The 26,830-nt window shown below is 44.9% G+C and overlaps 1 protein-coding gene across 2 annotated transcripts in view; it reads left to right on the top strand.

The window, feature by feature from the left end:
* EDC4 (enhancer of mRNA decapping 4) overlaps nucleotides 1–26,830 on the top strand; it is a 928,397-nt gene that overhangs the window by 42,492 nt on the left and 859,075 nt on the right. For both annotated transcript variants that reach the window (XM_069740123.1, XM_069740124.1), the window contains exon 3: nucleotides 14,028–14,139. In XM_069740123.1, the coding sequence (XP_069596224.1) occupies nucleotides 14,028–14,139 (112 nt within the window). The remainder of the gene's footprint in view (nucleotides 1–14,027; nucleotides 14,140–26,830) is intronic.

Raw genomic sequence — 26,830 nt, 5'->3', positions numbered from 1 at the left:
GTTAGGGGTAGGGGTAGGGTTAGGGCTAGGGTTAGGGGTAGGGGTAGGGTTAGGGCTAGGGTTAGGGTTAGGGTTAGGGGTAGGGTTAGGGCTAGGGTTAGGGTTTCGGTATGTGCACACGTATTCTGGTCCTATGCGGATTTTTCCGCAGCGGATTTGAAAAATCCACAGTGCTAAACCGCTGCCGATTTATCGTGGATTTACCGCGGTTTTTCTGCGCATTTCACTGCGGTTTTACAACTGCGATTTTCTATTGGAGCAGTTCTAAAACCGCTGCGGAATCCGCAGAAAGAAGTGACATGCTGCGGAATGTAAACCGCTGCGTTTCCGTGCAGTTTTTCCGCAGCATGTGTACAGCGATTTTTGGTTCCCATAGGTTCACATTGAACTGTACACTCATGGGAAACTGCTGCGGATCCGCAGCGTTTTCCGCAGCGTGTGCACATACCTTTAGAATTAGGCCATGTGCACACGGTGCGGATTGGCCGCTGCGGATTCGCAGCAGTGTTCCATCAGGTTTACAGTACCATGTAAACATATGGAAAACCAAATCCGCTGTGCCCATGGTGCAGAAAATACCGCGCGGGAACGCTGCGTTGTATTTTCCGCAGCATGCCAATTCTTTGTGCGGATTCCGCAGCGTTTTACACCTGTTCCTCAATAGGAATCCACAGGTGAAATCCGCACAAAAAACACTGGAAATCCACGGTAAATCCACAGGTAAAACGCAGTGCCTTTTACCCGCGGATTTTTCAAAAATGATGCTGAAAAATCTCATACGAATCCGCAACGTTGGCACATAGCCTTAGAGTTGGGTTGGAATTAGGGTTGTGGTTAGGGTTAGGGGTGTGTTGGGGTTAGGGTTGTGGTTAGGGGTGTGTTGGGGTTAGGGTTGTGATTAGGGTTACGGCTACAGTTGGGATAAGGGTTAGGGGTGTGTTGGAGGTAGAATTGAGGGGTTTCCACTGTTTAGGCACTTCAGGGGGTCTCCAAACGCAACATGGCGCCACCATTGATTCCAGCCAATCTTGTATTCAAAAATTCAAATGGTGCTCCCTCACTTCCGAACCCCGACGTGTGCCCAAACAGTGGTTTACCCCCACATATGGGGTACCAGCATACTCAGGACAAACTGCGCAACAATTACTGGGGTCCAACTTCTCCTGTTACCCTTGAGAAAATAAAAAATTGCTTGCTAAAACATCATTTTTGAGGAAAGAAAAATGATTTTTTATTTTCACGGCTCTGCGTTGTAAACGTCTGTGAAGCACTTGGGGGTTCAAAGTGCTCACCACATATCTAGATAAGTTCCTTGGGGGGTCTAGTTTCCAAAATGGGGTCACTTGTGGGGGGTTTCTACTGTTTAGGCACACCAGGGGCTCTGCAAACGCAACATGACGCCCGCAGACCATTCCATCAAAGTCTGCATTTCAAAAGTCACTACTTCCCTTCTGAGCCCCCACGTGTGCCCAAACAGTGGTTTACCCCCACACATGGGGCATCAGCGTACTCAGGAGAAACTGGACAACAACTTTTGTGGTCCAATTTCTCCTGTAACCCTTAGGAAAATAAAAAATTCTGGGCTAAAAAATTATTTTTGAGGAAAGAAAACGTATTTATTATTTTCACGGCTCTGCGTTATAAACTTCTGTAAAGCACTTGGGGGTTGAAAGTGCTCACCACACATCTAGATAAGTTCCTTTGGGGGTCTAGTTTCCAAAATGGGGTCACTTGTGGGGGGTTTCTACTGTTTAGGCACACCAGGGGCTCTGCAAACGCAATGTGACGCCCGCAGACCATTCCATCAAAGTCTGCATTTCAAAAGTCACTACTTCCCTTCTGAGCCCCCACGTGTGCCCAAACAGTGGTTTACCCCCACACATGGGGTATCAGCGTACTCAGGAGAAACTGGACAACAACTTTTGTGGTCCAATTTCTCCTGTAACCCTTGGGAAAATAAAAAATTCTGGGCTAAAAAATTATTTTTGAGGAAAGAAAACGTATTTATTATTTTCACTGCTCTGTGTTATGAACTTCTGTGAAGCACTTGGGGGTTCAAAGTGCTCACCTCACATCTAGATAAGTTCCTTTCGGGGTCTAGTTTCCAAAATGGGGTCACTTGTGGGGGGTTTCTACTGTTTAGCCACATCAGGGGCTCTGCAAACGCAACGTGACGCCCGCAGAGCATTCCATCAAAGTCTGCATTTCAAAACGTCACTACTTCACTTCCGAGCCCCAGCATGTGCCTAAACAGTGGTTTACCCCCACATATGGGGTATCAGCGTACTCAGGAGAAACTGGACAACAACTTTTGGGGTCAAATTTCTCCTGTTACCCTTGGGAAAATAAAAAATTGCGGGCTAAAATTCATTTTTGAGAAAATAATTTTTTTTTTTTATTTTCATGGCTCTGCGTTATAAACTTCTGTGAAGCACTTGAGGGTTCAAAGTGCTCACTACACATCTAGATTAGTTCCTTTGGGGGTCTAGTTTCCAAAATGGGGTAATTTGTGGGGGATCTCCAATGTTTAGGCACACAGGGGCTCTCCAAACGCGACATGGTGTCCGCTAATGATTGGAGCTAATTTTCCATTTAAAAAGCCAAATGGCGTGCCTTCCCTTCTGAGCCCTGCCGTGCGCCCAAACAGTGGTTTACCCCCACATATGGGGTATCTGCATACTCAGGACAAACTGGACAACAACATTTGTGGTCCAATTTCTCCTATTACCATTGGCAAAATAGGAAATTCCAGGCTAAAAAATCATTTTTGAGAAAAGAAAAATTATTTTTTATTTTCATGGCTCTGCATTATAAACTTCTGTGAAGCACCTGGGGGTTTAAAGTGCTCAGTATGCATCTAGATAAGTTCCTTGGGGGGTCTAGTTTCCAAAATGGGGTCACTTGTGGGGGAGCTCCATTGCATAGGCACACAGGGGCTCTCCAAATGCGACATGGTGTCCGCTAACAATTGGAGCTAATTTTCCATTCAAAAAGTTAAAAGGCGCGCCTTCCCTTCCGAGCCCTGCCGTGTGCCCAAACAGTGGTTTACCCCCACATATGAGGTATCGGCGTACTCGGGAGAAATTGCTCAACAAATTTTAGGATCCATTTTATCCTATTGCCCATGTGAAAATGAAAAAATTGAGGCGAAAATAAATTTTTTGTGAAAAAAAAGTACTTTTTCATTTTTACGGATCAATTTGTGAAGCACCTGAGGGTTTAAAGTGCTCACTAGGCATCTAGATAAGTTCCTTGGGGGGTCCAGTTTCCAAAATGGGGTCACTTGTGGGGGAGCTCCAATGTTTAAGCACACAGGGTCTCTCCAAACGCGACATGGTGTCCGCTATCGATGGAGATAATTTTTCATTCAAAAAGTCAAATGGCGCTCCTTCCCTTCCGAGCCTTACCATGTGCCCAAACAGTGGTTTACCCCCACATGTGAAGTATCGGTGTACTCAGGAGAAATTGCCAAACAAATTTTAGGATCCATTTTATCCTGTTGTCCATGTGAAAATGAAAAAATTGAGGCTAAAAGAATTTTTTTGTGAAAAAAAAGTACTTTTTCATTTTTACGGATCAATTTGTGAAGCACCTGGGGGTTTAAAGGGCTCACTATGCATCTAGATAAGTTCCTTGGGGCGTCTAGTTTCCAAAATGGGGTCACTTGTGGGGGAGCTCCAATTTTTAGGCACACGGGGGCTCTCCAAATGTGACATGGTGTCCGCTAAAGAGTGCAGCCAATTTTTCATTCAAAAAGTCAAATGGCGCTCCTTCCCTTCCAAGCCCTGCCGTGCGCCCGAACAGTGGTTTACCCCCACATATGAGGTATCGGCGTACTCAGGACAAATTGGACAACAACGTACGTGGTTCAGTTTCTCCTTTTACCATTGGGAAAATAAAAAAATTGTTGCTGAAAAATCATTTTTGTGACTAAAAAGTTAAATGTTCATTTTTTCCTTCCATGTTGCTTCTGCTGCTGTGAAGCACCTGAAGGGTTAATAAACTTCTTGAATGTGGTTTTGTGCACCTTGAGGGGTGCAGTTTTTAGAATGGTGTCACTTTTGGGTATTTTCAGCCATATAGACCCCTCAAACTGACTTCAAATGTGAGGTGGTCCCTAAAAAAAATGGTTTTGTAAATTTCGTTGTAAAAATGAGAAATCGCTGGTCAAATTTTAACCCTTATAACTTCCTAGCAAAAAAAAATTTTGTTTCCAAAATTGTGCTGATGTAAAGTAGACGTGTGGGAAATGTTATTTATTAACTATTTTGTGTCACATAACTCTCTGGTTTAACAGAATAAAAATTCAAAATGTGAAAATTGCGAAATTTTCAAAATTTTCGCCAAATTTCCGTTTTTATCACAAATAAACACAGAATTTATTGACCTAAATTTACCACTAACATGAAGCCCAATATGTCACGAAAAAACAATCTCAGAACCGCTAGGATCCATTGAAGCGTTCCTGAGTTATTACCTCATGAAGGGACACTGGTCAGAATTGCAAAAAACGGCAAGGTCTTTAAGGTCAAAATAGGCTGGGTCATGAAGGGGTTAAACCCCTTTCTTCCATCAGATGGAATAGTACGTCCGATGGCAGATCCTCTGCTTTGATGCGGGCTTCAGCAGTGAGCCCGCATCTAAGCTGGGACATGTCAACTGTTTTGAACTATGTGCCTGCAGTAGGCGCAGGTGGCATCGCGATCCATCCACGTCTATTAACTAGTTAAATGCCTCTGTCAAACGCTGATAGCGGCATCTAACAAGCGCTTCCGGCCATCGAGCCGGAAATGCGTGCACCGCTGACCCACGTCACGTGATCGGGGGTCATCGATGCGTTGGCATAACAACCAGAGGTCTGAAGACCTCTATCGTTGTTGATGTCAGATTGCTGTGAGCGCCACCCTGTGGTCGGCGCTTATAGCAATGCTGTAATTGTACTACATAGATCTGAGTATTGCTTCTATGTAGCAGAGCCGATCAAGCTGTGCCAGCTTCTATGCTATTAACCCCTTAAGCCCCAAGGGTGGTTTGCACGTTAATGACCCGGCCAATTTTTACAATTCTGCACACTGTCCCTTTATGAGGTTACTTGATGGTGGCCCGATTCTAACGCATCGGGTATTCTAGAATATGTATGTACGTCGCGCTGTGAGTGGCGGTTAAATTCCGTGCCAATATCGCTGATTGGTCTTGCCCGGCTGGCCGATCAGCGAAGCGTGGTTCAAATCTGGTGCCAATTCACGACCAGACTGCGCCAGTCCCTGATTGGTCACGGCCGGCCTTGCACGACCAATGACTAAAGCGGTGTTTAAATACCTCGCCAATATCGCTGATTGGTCGCGCCCGGCCGGGCGCGACCAATCAGAAGTGTGGTTTAAATCCCGCGTCAATTCGTGGCTGGATGGCGTTTGTCGCTGATTGGTCGCAGGTTGTTGGGGGTTGGAGGTGCAGGATATAGTACAGCCACGTAGTATATAACAAAGCCACGTAGTAGGTAGTATATAGCACAGCCATGTAGTATATAGCACAGCCACGCAGTATATAGCACAGCCACGCAGTATACAGCACAGCCACGTAGTATATAGCACAGCCACGTAGTATATAACACAGCCCACACAGTATATAACACTGCGCACGTAGTATATATGTCACGCAGTATATAACATAGCCCACGTAGTATACAGCAGTATACTGTAAAAAAAAAAAAAAAAAGAATTAAAGTAAAAAATAGTTACATACTCACCTTCCGGCGTCCACTTATGCAAGCGGCGAGGCTGCCGTCAGCTTCCGTTTCCAGAGATGCATTGCGAAATTACCAGTTGACTTAGCGATCTCGCGGGACCGCTAAGTCATCTGGGTAATGTCACAATGCATCTCTGGTGACGGAAGCTGGCGGCAGCCTCGCCGCTTGCGCGCATTGGTGGACGTCGGAAGGTTGAGAATGGCACCATTTTTTTTTAAACATTACATCTTTTTACTATTGATGCTGCATAAGCAGCATCATTAGTAAATCCCGTGCCAATATCGCTTATTGGTCACGCCGGCTGGCCGTCACCAATCAGCGAAGCGGTGGGACCGGAGCATCGCGAGCTGCAGGAAAAGCTGCTGCGGAGGCGACGCAAGGTGAGAATATCACTTTTTTTTTTTTTTTTAATATTTTTAACATTCTATCTTTTTTCTATTGATGCTGCATAGGCAGCATCAATAGTAAAAAGTTCGTCACATAGGGTTAATAGCAGGGTTAACAGACTGCGTTACACCGCGTCATGCCACGGTGTAACGCAGTCGGTTTAACGGACTGCTACAACGCTATGTGGGTGGTGGGCGCTGACTTGGGGGGGGGGGGGGGGGAGAGTATAGAGGGAGCACTGAGTGCAGGGGAGTAGGGAGCGGCCATTTCGAGGCCGGACTGTGCCCTACGCTCCCAAGAGTGCATTGCGGTCTCGCAAGATGCTGCATAGGCAGCATCAATAATAAAAAGTTGGTCACACAGGGTTAATAGCAGCGTTAACTGAGTGCGTTACCCGCGGCATAACGCGGTCCGTTAACGCTGCCTTTAACTTTGTGTGAGCGCTGACTGGAGGGGAGTCTTGAGCGGGCGCCGGGCACTGACTGGATGGAAGTAGGGAGGGACTAATTCTCAGCCAGACTGTGCCCGTCTCTGATTGGTGGCGACCGTGACCAATCAGCGACGCGGGATTTACGTTACAGACAGAAAGACAGACAGACAGACGGAAGTGACTCTTAGACAATTATATAGTAGATAACTCTGGAACGCTTCAACGGATCCCGGTAATTCTGACATTGTTTTCTCGAGACATATTGTACTTGTCACGCCGTAAGCGGCGTTAAAGGGGCAGAACGGTGTACTGGGACCCGCACCTGTCCCTACCACTTTAATGGGGCCCTGGCTTTCCCTTATCTTGGGGTTACCTATGATGGTTAGGCGACCCGAGCTGCCAGCGTTTCCCTGTCTCCTGTGCATGCCCTATGAGTGGGCCCCTCTCCCCCCAAAGGAGGTGGACTGCACCAGTGTAATAATACAACAAATAACAGGGTATACATACAAGGTAACTAAAAGTTTCAAACTCACCAAACGCTCACACAACCACAGAGAAGGGAAGAGAAGGAATAAACTAGGAAGGAAAACAGGTTAAACATGCAACCAAAACAGCAGACACCAATCTCTGTAAATAAACCTCCAACACTACGCTCCTTCAACCTCCAAGCCAGGCAGTAGAACTGATCACTGACAATAGCTGAACTCAGGACTGGGTCTGAATAGAGGATTACAAGATTGCCTTGCGCAGGCGTGTACTATGGAGGACAGAGAATGAACTTCAATCCAATATTGCAGCCAGCATGCAGCCAGCGGGTAAAGAAAGGGTGAATCAAACACCCGAAAACTCCGCCCATATGACCCAAAACCAGTCCCGCCAAATTCAGGTGACCGAGTCCCTTTAAGGTCCTCAGGACCCACTCCAAGGTCACACTCCAAGACCGCACTGACCTTAGCCGGATCCATACGAAAACCTGTGGAGGATAAGAAATAACCCAGAAACGGAATCTCTTTGACTGCGAACATGCATTTCTAAAGTTTTGCAGTTTATTGTCCCTGAGTACCTGAAGGACCTGCCATACATGATCCTGATGAGACTCGAGGTCAGGGGAATAAATTAAGATGTCATCGAGATATACCACCACAAACCTACCTATTAAGTGACTAAATATATCATTGACAAAGTGTTGAAACACAGCAGGAGCATTAATTAACCCAAAAGGCATAACTAAGTTCTCGTAATGTCCCTCTGGAGTATTAAACACCGTCTTCCATTCATCCCCCTCCTTAATCCGAATGAGATTATATGCCCCCCTGAGGTCTAATTTGGAGAAACATTTAGCCCCCACAATTTGGTTAAAGAGGTCCGGAATAAGAGGGAGCGGAAAAGAATCCCGGACCGTAATCTGATTTAATTCACGGAACTCTAAGCATGGGTGTAAACCCCCGTCTTTCTTAACAAAAAAGAACCCGGCAGCAATGGGTGATGACGAGGGTCTGATATGACCCTTGGCAAGACTCTCCGTGATATAGTCCTTCATGGCCTGTCTCTCTGGGGCAGAGATGTTGTATAGCCTACTCTTAGCGCCATACGTCTCATTCCTGGTCCTAAACTGCCTATCATAAGGACGGTGTGGAGGTAGCTCTCGACTCCCCTCCTCAGAGAATACATCCTCAAAATCTGAGATGAACTCTGGCAAAACCTGAGAACTCAATCTGGCCAGCCGAGTACCCAGGCAATGTTCCTGACAAAACTCACTCCATCTAGTAATCTCCCGAGTCTGCCAGTCTAACATCGGGTTGTGCAACGTGAGCCATGGTAAACCGAGAACTACAGGCGACGGCAAACCCCTCCAACACATAACAATCTAATGACTCAAGAGTGTAACGCCCCTATTTGTAGGCTCACCCCACGGACGATCTGAGTGAAGTCCCCTGGCTCAAAGGTGCAGAATCAATGGCAATTATAGGTATGGGTCTAGACAACCCTTGAGTCTTAAGGTACCGTCACACTTTAGCGACGCTGCAGCGATACCGACAACGATCCGGATCGCTGCAGCGTCGCTGTTTGGTCGCTGGAGAGCTGTCACACAGACAGCTCTCCAGCGACCAACGATCCCGAGGTCCCCGGTAACCAGGGTAAACATCGGGTAACTAAGCGCAGGGCCGCGCTTAGTAACCCGATGTTTACCCTGGTTACCATCGTTAAAGTAAAAAAAAAAACAAACGCTACATACTTACCTACCGCTGTCTGTCCCCGATGCTCTGCTTCTCTGGTCTGGCTGTGAGCACAGCAGCCGGAAAGCAGAGCGGTGACGTCACCGCTCTGCTTTCCGGCTGACCGGCGCTCACAGCCAGACTAGAGAAGCAGAGCGCCGGGGACAGACAGCGGTAGGTAAGTATGTAGCGTTTGTTTTTTTTACTTTAACGATGGTAACCAGGGTAAACATCGGGTTACTAAGCGCGGCCCTGCGCTTAGTTACCCGATGTTTACCCTGGTTACCAACGAAGACATCGCTGAATCGGCGTCACACACGCCGATTCAGCGATGTCAGCGGGACCTCAACGATCGAAAAATGGCCCAGGCCATTCCGACACGACCAGCGATCTCACAGCAGGGGCCTGATCGCTGGTACGTGTCACACATAGCGAGATCGCTACTGAGATCGCTGTTGCGTCACAAAACTTGTGACTCAGCAGCGATCTCGCTAGCGATCTCGCTATGTGTGACGGGGCCTTTAAACCCATGTGCCTGAACAAACCCAGCATCAATTAAATTAAACCCTGCCCCAGAGTCCAGAAAGGCAGAGATATTGAACCTATTTTCACCAAGACAAATCTCGGCTGGTAAGAAAAATTGAGGTTTACCTAAGGAGGAAATTAGTACACCCGAGTTGCCAACCTCCCCGCAACCCGGGCACAATAGTTTTCCAGCGGTTGTCTTCTAGAAGGACACACATTCACATAATGACCCCTTCTGCCACAAAAAAACATGCACCTTCCTTACGCCGTACTACTGCAGCCCCCCTAGAACGAGAAGCGCCACCCAACTGCATAAGTTCTCCTAGAGACTCAGATTCTGGTGAGTCCAAATCTGAATTACCCTTGAATAGCGGCGATTCATTAGGTCTCTGGCGCAGGCGACGGTCCACATGGATCGCAAGAGACATGGCTGCCTCCAGTGTGGTTAGTGTCTCCTGTAGGGCGAAGGCATCTTTTATTTTATCAGATAGGCCCTGATAAAATTGACTACGGAGTGCAGGGTCATTCCACAATGTGGAATGTGCCTAAACAGTGGAGACCCCCAATTCTAACTGAAACCCCAACCCAAACACACACCTAATACCAACTACACCCATAACCCCAACCCTAACCCTAATCCCAACCATATCCCTAACCACATCCCTAACCCTATCCCCAACCCTAGCGGGAAAATGGAAATAAATAAACTTTTTAAATTTTTTTATTTTTCCCTAACTAAGGGTACGATGAAGGGGGGGTTGATTTACTTTTATAGCGGGTTTTTTAGCGGATTTTTATGATTGGCAGCTGTCACACACTAAAAGACTTTTTATTGCAAACAATATTTTTCTGCGTTACCACATTTTGAGAGCTATAATTTTTCTATATTTTAGTCCACAGTCATGTGAGATCTTGTTTTTTGCGGGACGAGTTGACGTTTTTATTGGTAACATTTTCGGGCACGTGACATTTTTTGATCGCTTTTTATTCCAATTTTTGTGAGGCAGAATGACCAAAAAACAGCTATTCATGAATTTCTTTTTTTTTTTTGGGGGGGTGCGACATTTATACCGTTCTGCGTTTGGTAAAATGGACTAAGCGGTTTTATTCTTCAGGTCAGTACGATTACAGCGATACCTCATTTAGATTTTTTTTTTAATGTTTTGCCGCTTTTATACGATAAAAACTATTTTATAGAAAAAAATAATTATTTTTGCATCGCTTTATTCTGAGGACTATAACTTATTTATTTTTTCACTGACGACGCTGCATCGTGGCTCTTTTTTTTGCGGGACAAGATGACGTTTTCAGCGGTACCATGGTTATTTATATCGGTCTTTTTGATTGCGTGTTATTCCACTTTTTGTTAGGCGGTATGATAAAGGTTTTTTTTTTTGCTTTGTTTTTTTATTTTTGTTTACGGTGTTCACAGAAGGGGTGAGCTAGTGGGACAGTTTTATAAGTTGGGTCGTTAAGGACGCGGTGATACTAAATATGTGTACTTTTTTTTATTTTTTTCATTTAGATAAGTTTAGAAGGTCAGATCGCTGATCTGACACTTTGCAGAGCACTGTGTCAGATCAGCGATCTGACAAGCAGGGCTGCAGGCTTAACAGCGCTTGCTCTGAGCAGGCGCTGGTAAGCCACCTCCCTGCAGAACCAGGATGCAGCCCCGTGGCCATTTTGGATCTGGGGCCTGCAGGGAGGAGACGCTCGGTACAAGGTGAACACATCGCCTTGTACCGAGGGTCTCAGGGAAGCCTGCAGGGAGACCCCTCCCTGCGCGATGCTTCCCTATGCCCCCGGAACGTTGCGATCATGTTTGATCGCAGTGTGCCAGGGGTTAATGTGCCAGATGCCAACTGCGATAGTCAGCTGACACCCGACCGCGATCGGCCGCGCTCCCCCCGTGAGTGCAGCTGGACGTACTATCCCGTTACTGGGAGTTAAGTCCCAGGTCACCTTGACGGGATAGTATGTCCAATGGGATTAAGGGGTTAAAGCATGGTAAAAGTACAAAAAAAAAGTAAAAAAAAAAAATGAAAATAAAAGTTTATATCACCCCTCTATCGCGGGTGAGGTAATCCCACCGGCATCAGGGGCTTATCTGCAGCATTCTGTAATGCTGTAGATAAGCCCCCGATGTTACCTGAAAAAGGAGAAAAAGACGTTAGATTATACTCACCCAGGGGCGGTCCCGCTGCTGGTCAGGTCGGATGGGCGTCTCCGGTCCGCTCCGGCGCCTCCTATCTTCTTTCCATGACGTCCTCTTCTGATCTTCAGCCACGGCTCCGGCGCAGGCGTACTTTGCTCTGCCCTCTTGAGGGCAGAGGATAGTACTGCAGTGCGCAGGCGCCGGAAAGGTCAGAGGCCCAGCGCCTGCGCACTGCAGTACTTTATCTGCCCTCAACAGGGCAGAGCAAAGTACGCCTGCGCCGGAGCCAAGGCTGAAGATCAGAAGAGGACGTCATGGAAAGAAGATAGGAGGCGCCGGAGCAGACCGGAGACGCCCATCCGACCTGACCAGCAGCGGGACTGCCCCTGGGTGAGTATAATCTAACGTCTTTTTCTCCTTTTTCAGGTAACATCGGGGGCTTATCTACAGCATTACAGAATGCTGCAGATAAGCCCCTGATGCCGGTGGGATTACCTCACCCGCGATTTTCGGGGTGACAGGTTCCCTTTAATACACTGCTATGTCTGTGACATCGTGCAACCACAAGTTTATGCTAGCAGTGTGGTTTTCCATGCCAGTCGAGATGTGGACAGAACAGGGAAAAACGCAGTGTGTTCTGTGAGAAAGACAATGATGCAAGATTTTTGCAGAAGATTGTGTTGAGCGATAAGGCAACCTTCCATATGTGTACATGTTCATCACCATAACGTCCGAATAAGGGCTACAGTAGATCCTCCTGCCTATATTGAGTACGAACGTAGCACCCCTAAAGTGAACATGTGGTGTGGCCTGATGCATGATAAGGTGATAGGCCCATTTTTTTTTTTTTTTTTTGCAAAGCAATCTGTGGCTGCAAACCCGTATCTTGACATGTTGGAATTCCATGCAGTGCCTCAATTTCCAGAAGGTGTCCTCTTTCAAGAGGATGGCGCTCCTCCACACTACGCCACCATTGTTCCTGAGTTTCTGGATAGAACATTCCCCCAGCAGCGGATAGACAGGGGTTCTGTCAAGCCATGGCCATCACAATCCCCGGATCTGACTCCTTTAGACTGACTTTTGGGGTTATGTGAAGCAACATGTGTACATTGAACGTATCAACGACTTTAATCACTTAAAACAGAGAATCACAGACGTTATTCACTCAGTTACACCAAACGTCCTTACCCGTGTGTTGGATGAACTTCACTATCGTTTGGATGTGTGTAGGGCAACAAATGGAGCCTACATCGAACTGCACTGAATATGTATGAAACTGGGAGAGTTTTTCTTTCATTTGGTGCAGATTTCACATTTCTATCGTCTTTTGTTGCTTTCCAGTGACTGGTCAAAAGTGCACCATGACTTTGAGGACACACTGTATTTACTTGTCTAATACCTTCATGTTTAATAACTCAGAATATTTTTATTTTTTAAATTAATGTCCTTCTTTTGGCCTAGGTTACTGTCCGCCTCTGCAGCGTATTACCCAGTTTCCTAGACAAGTTGTGCGGTGCTTTAAAACCTAATATTTTCTGTTTTGTTTGTAGTCCCTGCTCAAATGCAGTCTTTGTCTGGCAAGCCACAGTGCCTTCCTGCTCCTTTCAGAGGCAATGCGGTCTCTACTTTTCAATATCTGTAATAACACACTAAAGAGACTAACTAAAGTTATGGAAATGGTGTCTTATCTGACATACAATTAGAGTTCTTATGCAGATTTTTTTTTTTTTTTTAATCAAATTATTTTTATTGATTAACTCCAAATTATGTTTCCATCTTTCAAATGACGTACCGTAATAATTACATAGTATAAAACATTTCCTAACCCACTCTGAACTCAAATTCCAACATTCCAGAGAAAACGATTTGATCCATCACTTAAATGCGTATTTAAGGGTGTGTGCATACGACCTGGAGTTGCTGCGGTTTTGACGCTGCATACTTGTGCAGACATCCAACCTGCAGCTGCCAGCTGTTAAAGTATAGTGGATGGGATTTTTAGAAATCCCAAGTCCAGTATGCGTCCACAGACACACGCAGAGACTGATATCCGGCACGTGTCTCCAGACCGCAGCATGTCAATTTTTCTTGTGGAGAGGCTAGCCTCCGCAAGAGGAATTTCACCAATACAATGTATTGAATGCTGTGAATCTGCATGGTTCAGTGAACACATGAGGATTCACCTGTTTTCAATACACAGCAGCGCTTTGGACTCGGCGAACATGCACTGCGTCCAAAGTGCTGCTAGTTCCGGATAGTGGGCACCCGGCCTTAATCATTGTACAGCGGCTGCGGGTCCACAGGTTGTGAAACTGTTGAAACCACTAAAAAAAGGTAAGAACTCATGTTGCCGCGCAGGAGGTATCCACAAACTCTTCTTTTTTTTTTTTCCCTCTGCAATATTGGTGGTCCAGGCTTTGTCAATTTTGTGCGACCTACTTTCCATCACCTGCAGGAAACTTGTCACCAGGGGAGTTTTTGAGTGGGTTTCCAGAGTAGACTAAAATATGTCTCTACTTATCAAGGTAAAATAAATAATTGTAACTTAATTTTTGCTTACCTTTTTAGCTGCCTCTCTGGTGATGACTCTCCTCCTTGCATTGAGATCGTAGGCAAAGCTGTCGAAATCATAGCCAGTAGTGATTCTAATATTTGTAGCAAAGCAAGAGGAAGCAACAAGGTAAGAGCTTAAAAATATTTAGATGATGCTTGAAGAATAATCGCAGTCTTGACTTTAATTTCATTTATCAATAGTACCAGAGGAAAGAATACATTTTGTAATAAATCTTAGAGAAATTTAGCTTTTTTTTTTCATTTTCTTGGATTGTTCTTTCACTATCACATCATAGATAAAATCTACAAAATTGTTTTATACAATACTGATTTTCTCATTACTAGGATGACAGTTGGTGCTTTTATAGGCAGTCTGACATTGTGCAGCACGTTTTTTGTGAAATAAGCTGACTTGCTCAATAGATCTTTGAGCACCAGCTGTCATTTTCTATTGCAGTAACAGGGAAGTCTATATTCACTGATTACAGACTTCACCTGTGAATTGAGAATTATGAGCGCGAACGATCAGTCCAAGAGGAGAATAAAGCGTATCTCTGTATTAAGTTGTATTGCAAAGTTTCTTATTTTTACTTGTATTGATTTCTGAAAAAAAAATTAAATAATGGGTTATTCTTAATTGCTACTATGGACTTAGAGGGGTTCTTAAAGAATGATAAAATGGACCCTGTCACTTTTTTCATATTGCAGCCAATCCTAGTCACCTGTCAGGACAGATTGCAGCGTGAGGAAAAGCTGCCCGATTGACCTGTAACTCAACTGACAGAAGAACGGCATTGTAAATGTACACATCTCAGTGAGCTGACAGAGGAGGGCTGCAAAATCAGAAGAATTAAATCTCGCTGACTGACAGAAGGACTGAAGCTAGAAGGAAAAAGATACTTTGTATTGTCAGAGAAGATTTTTCTTCTTTCACAACCTTTTCTGGCTGCTCATATGTATGCTTATGATATGGCTACTCCGTGAGTTGAAATCAGAGCTGTGGAGTCAATAAGCCAAACCTCCGACTCCTCACTTGCCCTGACTCCCAACTCCGACTCATCACTGGTCACTACTGAGCATCTACATCGAGTGCAGAACAGATTCATCTCGACTAAAAGCCGAGATCCCCAGATCAAGAAAAGAGCAGACATTTGTAGGACATTTCATAATTTTTTCGTTCTTTGGTAAAGTTAACAGCACATATTACATTGAACTACTGTACCCAATATATTATATATTTTAGCAGTCGTTCCATTTTATACCGACTCTGACTCCAGCAAAAATGAACACCAACTCCATGACTCCGATTCCACTGCCCTGAAGCTTAAAATATTTTTCTCAGGAGCAGTGTTTTAGATACCAGCCTGTCTTGACATGAGACTGACGGGCAATTTGAAGTATGTGACATGGCCATTTTATCACACTCTTCGATAAACCCTTTAGGATCTATAAAAGTTCATCAATGTTTGCCACATCTGTTTGTATTTCTAATTTAAAATGTTCATTTTGCATGTATGCATTATATTTATTAGGATGGTCACTAAATTTTATTTGTCTAGTTTTACTCACAAACTGCACAGCACTTTAGTCTTTAAAATTGCTGGTGGAGGAGGCACAAGCTTCACGCTGATCACAAGCTTCTCCATCAGCAGCCATTGTATGGACCATAGTGCTTGTCAGTTTGTGAGAAAATCTGCATAAAAAAAAAGATAGTGGCCAACCCCTTTAACACTTTAATTCATTAGAACATTTCAGTTTTGTTTGCTGAAAGTTCGAGCAATAATATACTAAGTGATACTTGTATTAAGTGGAAATGGATGTATTCTGTAACATAAACATATCGTGAAGCAAATAAATAATTCATAACAGCTCTTAAGTGATCTTACTCTACGTGGCAGTTGTTACATAAAAGACCTTACTGGATAACTAAAGAATATACAGTATGCTGACATTTTAAGACTGTGTCTATTGTCATATCCGATCTACAATATTGAACGATCTGAGAAAGTAAAAATCCTACACATTTTCTAAAAAGAAAAAAACATACGTTTCACTCAATGCTTTACCTGACAGAAATAATCAGCTGTTCTGTATAGTCAGACCATGTTTCTGCACAATTAGACACGGCTATTATACAGTACGCAAGGGGCACATTTATAAGATTGTGTCCGCTCAGGAACATTTTTTTTTTTTAACTCACTCAATTGTGAAGCTTATTTTTATTCAAAAGTCTATTGATTTAAAGTGTACTTGGTTCTTTGGACAGTCCCTTTAAGTATTTGCTTCTGAAATTTCTGCATCTCGTGTCTGGTAAAATGCTGTGTAAATTTGGTACTTTTCTATACCTTTTTGCTTTAAAGATTTTTCCACACGAGTTAATTAATAATGCCATTTTCACACCTTCAGTATTTTACATTAGTATTTGTAAGTAGAGTTGGGCGAACCCGAACAGTAAAGTTCGGCGTTCGTACTGAACACCTACTGTTCAGGTACGGACTTTACCAGTAAGTCTGAGTTACGGTTCAGGTTCGCCCCCCTGAACACCGGGTGTTTGCCTCGCTGTCATCTGCATGACAGACTGCTTTTGATCGGCGGTAAAATTATTACCGCCGGTCAGACAGCAGCAGTTCTCACGCTGTCAAATGCCCACAACTATGATCAGAGGTCACGGACGTCAGCTAATGGGACTACTCCCATGAGCCTACGCCTGCTGCCGCTAATCACTGCGAGAGCTAATAAACTAATAAAACACTGTGTTATACAGATATAGATGTTATTTAGATATATAATTACTGCTTTACATATGTAGTATTAATTACTTGTATTTATTTCAAAATTAAATTAAAGAAAGGAAATAGAGTTGGGTCCACCTAATTTTTATTAACCATCTAAGGGAAAGCAGACAGTGGAGAGCTGGTCTTAATAGCCTGAGAAAGGGGTAATAATGATCTGGAGCTTCCCGGGCTGCTATTATCTCACAGCTGTATGCGTTGCCTTTACCTGTGATTCCACGATGGTGTCTTCTCCCAACAAAAATGTTGAGTTCCCCCTATTATTAACCATCAGAGGCTAGGCAGACAGCTGCAGGCTGATATTAATAGCCTAGGAAGGGGCCATGGATATTGGCCCAATCCCAAACTAAGAACATCAGCCCTCACCTGCACCAGAAATGGCACATCCATTAGACATGCCAATTCTGGTGCTTAGCCTCTACTCTACTCACTTCCCTGGTGTGGTGGCAAGTGGGAAGCTGTTGCTGTGAACTCACAGTATGCTGTCAAAGAAGCTCTCAATTTAAAATAAACTAATCAAATACAGAAGATTCACTACAAGGTGCAAACCATTAATCAGCATTAAAAATAGTCAAGATTAGACTTTGCAAAAAAAAAAAATCTATAGGCAGCTCAGTTCTGGAAAATGATTCATTGGACAGATGAAATAAAGATCAACTTGTACCAGAAAAATGAGATGAGAATGCTGTAACTTGGAAAGGAGGCTTGGAATGGATCATGATCCAAGGCACACCACATTCTCTGTGAGAACATGATGATGGCATGTGCATGCATGGCTTCCAATGGCACTGGATCACGAATGTTTATTGATGTGACTGAAAATAGAAGCAGCTGGATGAATTCTGAAATGCACATGGCTATCCTCTCTGCTCAAATTCAACCAAATGCAGCATGGTTGATTTGACAGTGATTCGCAGTAAAAGTGGACAATGAGCCAAAACATACTGCGAAACATACACAGGATTTCATTTATTTATTTTTTAATGACAAAGAGTAATATCCTGCAATGGCAATCCATTGCCACATCTCAACCTCATTGAGCAATTATTTTACGTACTTAAAGCAGAGAGGACCACAGAAAAGCAACAACTGAAGTCTGCTGTAGTAAACACCTGGTAAAGCATCAAAAAGTAGGAAACCCAGCATTTGGGGACATTATTTGGCTTCCAGACTTCAGGCAGCCATTGCCTGCATAGGATTCTCTACAAAGTATGAAAAATGATCATTTTATTTATGAAAACGCTAGTTTGTCCAATTTCTTTTAAGCTCCTGAATTGAGGAGGCTTTGTAGAATATGTAAGGTGGCAGCTGGACAGCTCATGGATTGGAGGTTTGTCCCCCAGGTGTCGAACCTCGGTGATGTAGGACCTGGAGAAGCAGGCTCCATCACATATAGTGTGAGAGGTGTTTTTATGAGCCACGATTATGGGTCCCGGTTTTACGAGCGACTGAAAGCTGGGTGGGATCAGCCGCTTACTTACCTCCAGTCCAGGTCTTGGATCGTCTGATTTTAAGGCAGCTGGGCCTGTCTTCCTTTAGTCTGTGTGTTTTGCAAATTGAGGAAGCCCTGCATGTGCTCCTCAGACTCTGATGGAAAATGAGGAAAATACTCACATTTAAACGGCTGAGCCGTGTGTTCTATGGATTTATTGTTTTCTCTATCCCCCATGACCGCACCACGGAGAGAGGGAAAACCTACAGATAAAAGGTCAGTACCTCTCCCTCGCATCAGTTGGTTTCATGTCCCTGACGAGTAAACCTTCAGTTTGCTGTACCTGAAGTAGAAGACAGAAGATCCTGGCCGACCAGTCCGGATACTGGCAGCGGGGAGGCCCCTAACACGGCTGGTGCTGTAACCAAAGCCACCACCGCTGGGACAGATGTGTCTGCAGGGTGAGCAGGGACTGCCGGAGTCCGGTCAGGTGCACAGGCGGGTAACAGTGCCCTGAGGAGGAAGAATACAGGTGGAGCAAGATGGCTGCCACTCCGGAGATAGAATACTCCTTCCGGGTACCGGCCCGGCGCATATGCAACTGAGATGCTCCCTGGGTAATGCGGTGCAGGGAGGAGGAGGGAATGACTTCACACGCGCGGGAGATTTAGAACTGCTACATAGGAAATGCTCCTGGCTGAATGCAGTCCCCTGTAAAATGGAGGACCGTGACCAGCAACAGGAGCAGCAGCAGTCTTGGCAGCAGCGCCACCACAAGCAGCAGTCAGATGGGCAGAAGGATCGGGACAAACAAAGGTTCACGGTGATGAGCAAGGAAATACCTCTTTTGAAGAGGAAGCATCCACATCTTGGGACAAAAGTGCCTAGGCTTGATGTTGCTGTGGCCAAAGCCTCTAAGAAATGTGCCCTCTTTGAGGACATGGGCACACTTAAAGACCCCTTAGTCAAAAAAGCGAACATCTTAAGGGGGCCTGGAAATCAGCAGGGGTAAACCTTAGGCCAGCTATTTCGGCCACATGCACCTCCAGATCCCTGATGATACGGGTGGATCAGCTGGAGAAACAGCTGAGGGAGGGGACAGCCAGAAATAAGATCTTAGATTCCATCCCCATGATAAGAGGTGCAGTGGCTTTTTTGGCAGACTCATCGGCCAACTCTGACCTCTTAACATCTAAATCTGCAGCCCTCTCAAACGCAGCCAGGAGAGCTCTGTGGCTTAAATGCTGGCCAGGGGATTTACAAACAAAACTCAAGTTATGCTCGATCCTATGTAGGGGCCAATTTTTGTTCAGAGAAACTTTAGATGATATCCTCCAAAAGGCAGGGGACAAGAAAAAGGGATTCCCAAACCCTGGGGCCTGTGTCATTTAAAAGGTCCTTTCGGAGCAGAAAGTTATTTTCGTAAATCTAATCAAGACAGGCCTGAGTTTATACTTTTTTTTTTTTCTCTTCCCCCTCAAAACTACGTGGTGACCTTCCCCCCCCCCCCCCTTAAGATCTTCATTATGGGAACAAAAAGCCTAGGAAGGCGAAGTCATGAACCTTGTAGAAAAATCATTCCTTCAGGAGGTACCCCCTCAAGAAATGGGAAAAAGGTTCTACTACCCACTATTTCTAGTGTCCAAACCAGATGGCACCTATCGTACAATAATAAACTTGAGGAAATTGAATGGGTTTTTCAGGAATCAAAAATACAAGATGGAATCAATAAAATCCGCCATCAAAATACTGTTTTCAAACTGTTTTATGATAGTACGCCTCGCTGCGACCCAAGACAATCACGTCCATATCCACAAAGAATCCCTGAAATTCCTCAGACTAGCAGTTTCCATAAAAGGGGAAATAGGAGAATTTCAATACAAAGCCCTTCCCTTCGGAATATCTATAGCCCCCCGCTTATTCACAAAATTAGTAGCAGAAATGATTGCTCATTTGAGGGAGCAAGATATTTTAATAATCCCCTACTTGGATGATTTTCTGATAGTAAGTGACTCGGCCCAAAGCTGCAGAGGGACAGAGTAATGAGCACCCTAGTGGACCTAGGCTGGCTCTTAAACCTAAAGAAGTCAAGGTTAGAGCCCATCAGAATCCAACAATTCCTAGGGCCAACGTTGTACTCTTAAAAACAAGTGTCGCCTCCCAATTCACAAAAAAGAAAAAATCATGCACTTAGTGGCAAAGGCCTTACGGAGCCCCTCCATGACAATGTGGAAGGCGGTGTCACTACTAGGCCCCCTTGCCGCCTGTCTACCGGCAGTCCAGTGGGTGCAACTACACACAAGGGATCTCCAGTGGGAAATATTAGGAAACCAGTCGGCATTAAGGGGTCACTTAGAGGGTCACATAACTCTAAATTTTTCTATTATTCATTCCCTAGTTTGGTGGAAGGATACCGACAACCTATCCAGGGGGATTCTGGACCCTGGGTGACAAGAGTATCCCACATAATTACCACCGATGCAGGTCCCATGGGATGGGGAGCTCAACCGGTTGGATTACTCAGGGGGAATGGGGGTGTCGGGAACTAGGGGCTTCCTCGAACCAAAAAGAACTCTGGACTGAGAGTCACCCTCTTTCAAATTTTCTATGAGGTCATCATGTCTGCGTATTCTCGTCACGCTCTTTCAAATTTTCTATGGGGTCATTATGTCTATTTATTCTCGGACAATCAAGTAACAGTGGCTTATATAAACCATCAAGGGGGAACCAGGTCCCGAGCTCTAATGGACACTTCCTCCAGGATCCTCAGCTTCACAGAGAAAAATCTTCTATCCCTTTCTGCACTAGACATTCCGGGGGTAGAAAATCAAGACAGACTTCCTGAGTAGCACTCAACTAAGGCAGGGCGAGTGGGTTTGAAATGAGCCCATTTTCGAACAGATTACGAAGATGTGGGGAACCCCGAAAATAGATTCATTTGCCGATTTCAACAATAAAAAAGTTGTAATTTTGCTCTCTGAACCCCAGGGGGAATCTTTGGGCCCTAGATGCCTTTATGCTTACGAGGACTCAGAGCCTGACATGTGCCTTTCCTCCTATCATTCTCATTCCAGCAGTCATACATAAAGTCATGGAAGACAAAACAAGAATGGTACGAATAGCCCCTCCTGGAACTTATATTTCAAGGTTACATCCTCAGGCAGCGAACCTTCATTTAACAGCCTGGAATTTGAAGGGGCATTGCTATGGGAAAGGGGGTTTTCGAGGAACATAGTTTCTACACTATTAAAAAGTAGGAAACCGGTTACTACAAAGGCTTACAGTAAAACCTGTAAAAAATTCCTGTCCACCTCTATAGTAAGAGTTCAGGATGGGGTCCCAATTACAGAAATCCTTGAATTCCTACAGAAGGGACTAGAACGAGGTCTGGCAGTCAGTACTTTAAAGGTATAAGAAAAAGAATTTGGGTTTGACGCCCTTGCCAGCTCACCGACTTCCTCAGATGCACGGAACTCCGTCAGGATCAGACGTAGATTAGCAAAATACGAAGGTAGGCATTCCAGTTCCTAAAACAATTTCTTTATTCTTCCAAAAGTTAAAGCATGACAGATGGCAGTGTCCTCTTTACTAGTGATGAGCGAGTATACTCGTTGCTCGGGTGATCTTCGAGTATTTATTAGTGTTTGGAGATTAAGTTTTCATCGCCGCAGCTGAATGATTTACAGCTATTAGCTAGGCTGAGTACATGTGGGGGTTGCCTGATTGCTAGGGAATCCCCACATGTACTCAGGCTGGGTAGTAGCTGTAAATCATTCAGCTGCGTCGATGAAAACTTAAAGGGAACCTGTCACCCCGTTTTTTCAGATTGAGATAAAAATACTGTTAAATAGGGCCTGAGCTGTGCGTTACAATAGTGTATGTAGTGTACCCTGATTCCCCACCTATGCTGCGAAATACATTACCAAAGTCGCCGTTTTCGCCTGTCAATCAGGCTGGTCAGGTCAGGTGGGCGTGGTGACAGCGCTGTTTCTTCCCCAGCTTTCCGTTGGTGGCGTAGTGGTGTGCGCATGTCCAAGTTCCGAATCTACTGCGCGCAGGGGAAGAAAAAGCGCGCGATCTGCGCTATTACCCTTGTCATCGGTGGGGGTGGCCATCTTCCTGAGGCCGCGCGTGTGCAGACGGAGTGCTCTGCTGCACGGGGCTTCAGGAAAATGGCCGCGGGATGCCGAGCGTGCGCAGATGGAGATCGCGGCGGCCATTTTCCCAAAGCCGAGTGTGCATCTGCTCCCCGTTCCGGGCGCCGCTCCGTCTTAAGCGTCTTCTGCAGTGTTACTCAGGTCAGAGGGCGCGATGACGTGGTTAGTGCGCACCCTCTGCCTGAACGTCAGTGCAGAAGACGCTGAGGATGGATCGGCGCCGGAACAAAGTCAGGTGAATATTGAAAGTGCCGGGGGCCTGAGCGAAATGAGAAGTGAGTATGCATTTTTTTTTTTTATCGCAGCAACAGCAAATGGAGCAAGTGTCTGTATGGAACATCTTATGGGGCCATAACGTTTGTGCAGCACTATATGGGGCAATATCTTTATATAACAGCTGCAGCTTAGAATAACCAAGCTGGTGCACAACTCTTGGGGTAGATAGTAGACCACAGCTAGAAGAGTATAGCCCAATAGAATAAAACGTAACTTTTACTAATACTGTTAAAACATGGACAAAACTAATACAACACTAACACAAAAAAATTATATTGTGCTCACGCCGAAAACTGTGCTCTAATAAAAAACTGGTTTGATCTCACCAATTATGGACGCGGGGTCCCAGGGAGGGTCCAGTAGTTGTAGGGTATAACAGAGGGGAAGGGAGACCTTCTAACTAAACCCCTGTCGTGCCCCAGCAATGACTCCTGTCCTCACAAGGACAGGCCCAAATGTGCCCTACTATGGACGCCCCCCACCGTATATGATAAAGTATTTCTCCCATATATTCTCCCATATACTTCATCATATACGGTGGGGGGCGTCCATAGTAGGGCACATTTGGGCCTGTCCTTGTGAGGACAGGAGTCATTGCTGGGACACGACAGGGGTTTAGTCTGTTATACCCTACAACTACTGGACCCTCCCTGGGACCCCTCCTCATCGGTATGGGTACCCTGCGTCCATAATTGGTGAGATCAAACCAGTTTTCTATTAGAGCACAGTTTTCGGCGTGAGCACAATATATTATTTTTTTTGTGTTAGTGTTGTATTAGTTTTGTCCATGTTTTAACAGTATTAGTAAAAGTTACGTTTTATTCTATTGGGCTATACTTTTCTAGCTGTGGTCCGCAAATATCTTTATGGAGCATCTTATGGGGCCATAGTTAACGTTTATGCAGCATTATATGGGGCAAATGTCTGTATGGAGTATCTTATGGGGCAATAACGTTGTAAAGCACTATATGAGGCAAATATCTTTATGGAGCATCTTATGGGGCCATAATTAACATTTGTGGAGCATTATATGGGGGCAAGTGTCTGTATGGAGCATCTTATGGGGCTATAATCAAGGTTTGTGCAGCATTATATTGGGCAAATGTGTCTATGGTGCATCTTATGGGGCCATAATTAACCTTTTATGCAGGATTATATGGGGCATATTTTAATATGGAGCATCTTATGGGACCATCATAAACTTTATGGTGTATTATATGGGTCTGCTGATTCAAGATGGATATTCAAAAACACTTAACCTACTGATATCTCAATTCATTTTACTTTTATTGGTATCTATTTTTACTTTTGACATTTACCGGTAGTTGCTGCATTTCCCACTCTAGGCTTATACTCAAGTCATTAAGTTTTCCCAGTTTTTTGTGGCAAAATTAGGGGGGTCGGCTTATACTCTGGTCGGCTTATACTCGAGTATATACGGTAAATTCTTTTTCCCAAAAGACCATTGTTATATTAGCTAGTGATGGTGAGTATTTTGCTCCAATTGGAACACCTGCTTTCTGCAGGTATATATATAGTCATCAAAGGAGAACAGATTATGTTTTAACAAGAAAAATATCACTTGTAATAAATAATCAATTAGTTCATCCAAATATTGGCTAAAGTTTTTCAGAAAGAAATTCAGCGCTTTCATAGCTAGTTCATGAGGGGTGCTGGTGTACAGCGAGATCACATCGCAAGAAAGCCAGGCATACTCCTTTAACTAAATTTTCTTTGCTAGAGCTCCCAGGACGTCTCTTGAATCTTTCAAGTATCCGGGCAGATTTTGTACAAGTTGTTGTAAGAGAGAGTCTGCCCACTCACAGAGATGTTCATTGAAGGAGCCCAATTTTAAAGGTACAGGTGGCAGCTCTAGGTGCACTATTTAATCAGGATGTTGCTGGTAACCCATGGGTAGCATGGTTCATTAAAGCTGCAGCAAGATCTAGACCGTTAGTCAAAAGCTACCATCTTAAGATCTAAATCTGGTCCTATCCGCTCTAACAGGTCCCCCCATTCGAGCCTGTAGATTTTGTCCCCTCTCAAGGTCTTATCCTTAAAAAATATTCTCCTGGTAGCTCTAACTTTAAACCGCAGAGTAAGCAATATTCAGGCCCTATCTGCGGGACCTCCTTTTACAAAAATTTTAGATGAGTTTTCCTAAAGCCTGACCTGGCCTACTTACCAAAGGTAGCATCCCGACTGCATACGTCCCAAGAGGTAGTCCTTCTTCCTTCCTTTTGCTCAAACCCTAGGAATAGGAAAGAGGAAAATTTCACACCCTAGATGTTAAAAGTTAGGGTGATCAATGAGTGGAACAGGCTGCCACGAGAGGTGGTGAGTTCTCCTTCCATGGAAGTTTTCAGAGGCTGGACAGACATCTGTCTGGGATGATTTAGTGAATCCTGCTTTGAGCAGGGGGTTGGATTAGATGACCCAGGAGGTCCCTTCAAACTCTGATTCTATGAGATGTCTGGTTTAGTACCTGGAGTCCACCCAGAGGTATAGGAAGGAAGGCTCTCTTTGTATGTTTCCAGGGGCCGAGAAAGGGACTCAAAGCGTCCCTGGCAAGATGGATAAGAGATGCAATAGCTCATTCCACAAGGGCCATGGCAACCTCATGGGCAGAGAGGTCCGAGGTATCAATAAAAAAAATCTGTAAAGCGGACACCTGGTCATGATTTTCAACCTTTTTTAAACACTATCTACTAGACCTAACCTCCACGTCTGACTTCACCTTCGGAAGAAGGGTTCTTCAGGCTGTGGTCCCTCCCTAAGCTACCAATCTCTGTAATTCTCTCTGTGGTGCTGTCATGAGGGATAGGGAAAAACGTAGTTACTTATCGATAACGGTGTTTCTCAAAGCCCATGACAGCACTCGCTTATTCCCTCCCATCACGTGTGTGGTGAGCACGTTTTACTGTTCGTAGCGTGTTTTTGTATAGACACGGTGTTTCTTTTTTGATAGGCAGTATTATAATGTGTACATATTTGTTATCACTAACCTGGAGGTCCTACAATGCTCTGTAAACCAACTGATGCGAGGGAGAGGTACCGCCCTTTTATCTGTAGGTTTCCTTTCCCTGAAGGGCGGATTCCCCTTTCTCGTGTTGCTGTCATGGGCTCTGAGAAACATCGTTATTGGTAAGTAACTACGTTTTTCTGTTTCACTCTGTTTTACCTTTTGTTTACCGGAAGAGATTTTTTACTTTGTAACCCTGACGGTTTATGGACTGGTTTTAATAAACCGCATGTTGGGTGGAACCAGTGTACTACGTCCTGTGTGTGAACCAGCATCTACTGCGGAGCCTATCCCTCACAATTGGTGCTTCAAATGCGGGCAGAAATCCAAAAGGACAGGTGATTGCTGTCTGAAAACTGCATGTCCTGGGTCAAGACAGCTGTAGCCGTGCAAGCTCACCCTGCAACCATAGATGAGCGAATTAAACTTCTGGTACAGGCGAACCTACATCAGCAGCAAGCTCAGCAGGAGACCAAGAAGCTGTTAATAAAACAAATGCAGCAGCAGCAACGATAGCAGCAGGAACAGATGACGCTGTTGACAGAAGCCATCTGTGTCAGAGAAGCCGCACCACCTCCAGGTCAAAGCAACGAGACCCAGTTGAGGAAAACTGAGAGGGTCGTTGAAAAAGATGACTGTGGGGGATGACGTTGAGGCATCCTGGCCGTGGTTTAGAGGTTGGTGAACCATGAGAGACTACCACCGGAGCAGTGGGCGGAAAGTCTAGTGCCATATTTGACCGGACTGCCACAGAAAGCCTTCTTTGATTTGACCCTAAAAGATGCCAAAGAGTATGACCAACTTAATGTTGACATGTTGACTTGGCTTGGTGTAACCCTGGCAGTCAGTGCACAACAGGTCCACCTATGGGACATTCACAGTGATAAACCTCCCCGGTCACAATTGTTTGACCTTCTGCACCTGGTACAGAAGTGGCTGCAGCCAGGGATTTGATCCCAAGCCCAGATGGTTGAGAGAGTGGTCATGGATCGTTTTATCCACTCTGCTGAAGCAGATTCAGTCCTGGCTTGGCCAGTGAGATCCGCAAAATGCTAACGACCTGGTAGACCTAGTGGAGAGGTACAGGGCAGTTGAGGGTTCCCTGAGTGGTCAAGCGTGGGTAAGTTCACCTTTCTGGA

This window comes from Ranitomeya imitator, chromosome 9, assembly GCF_032444005.1.
Source record: "Ranitomeya imitator isolate aRanImi1 chromosome 9, aRanImi1.pri, whole genome shotgun sequence".
NCBI classification, from domain to species: domain Eukaryota; kingdom Metazoa; phylum Chordata; class Amphibia; order Anura; family Dendrobatidae; genus Ranitomeya; species Ranitomeya imitator.
This window is presented reverse-complemented; position numbering and strand designations above follow the sequence as displayed.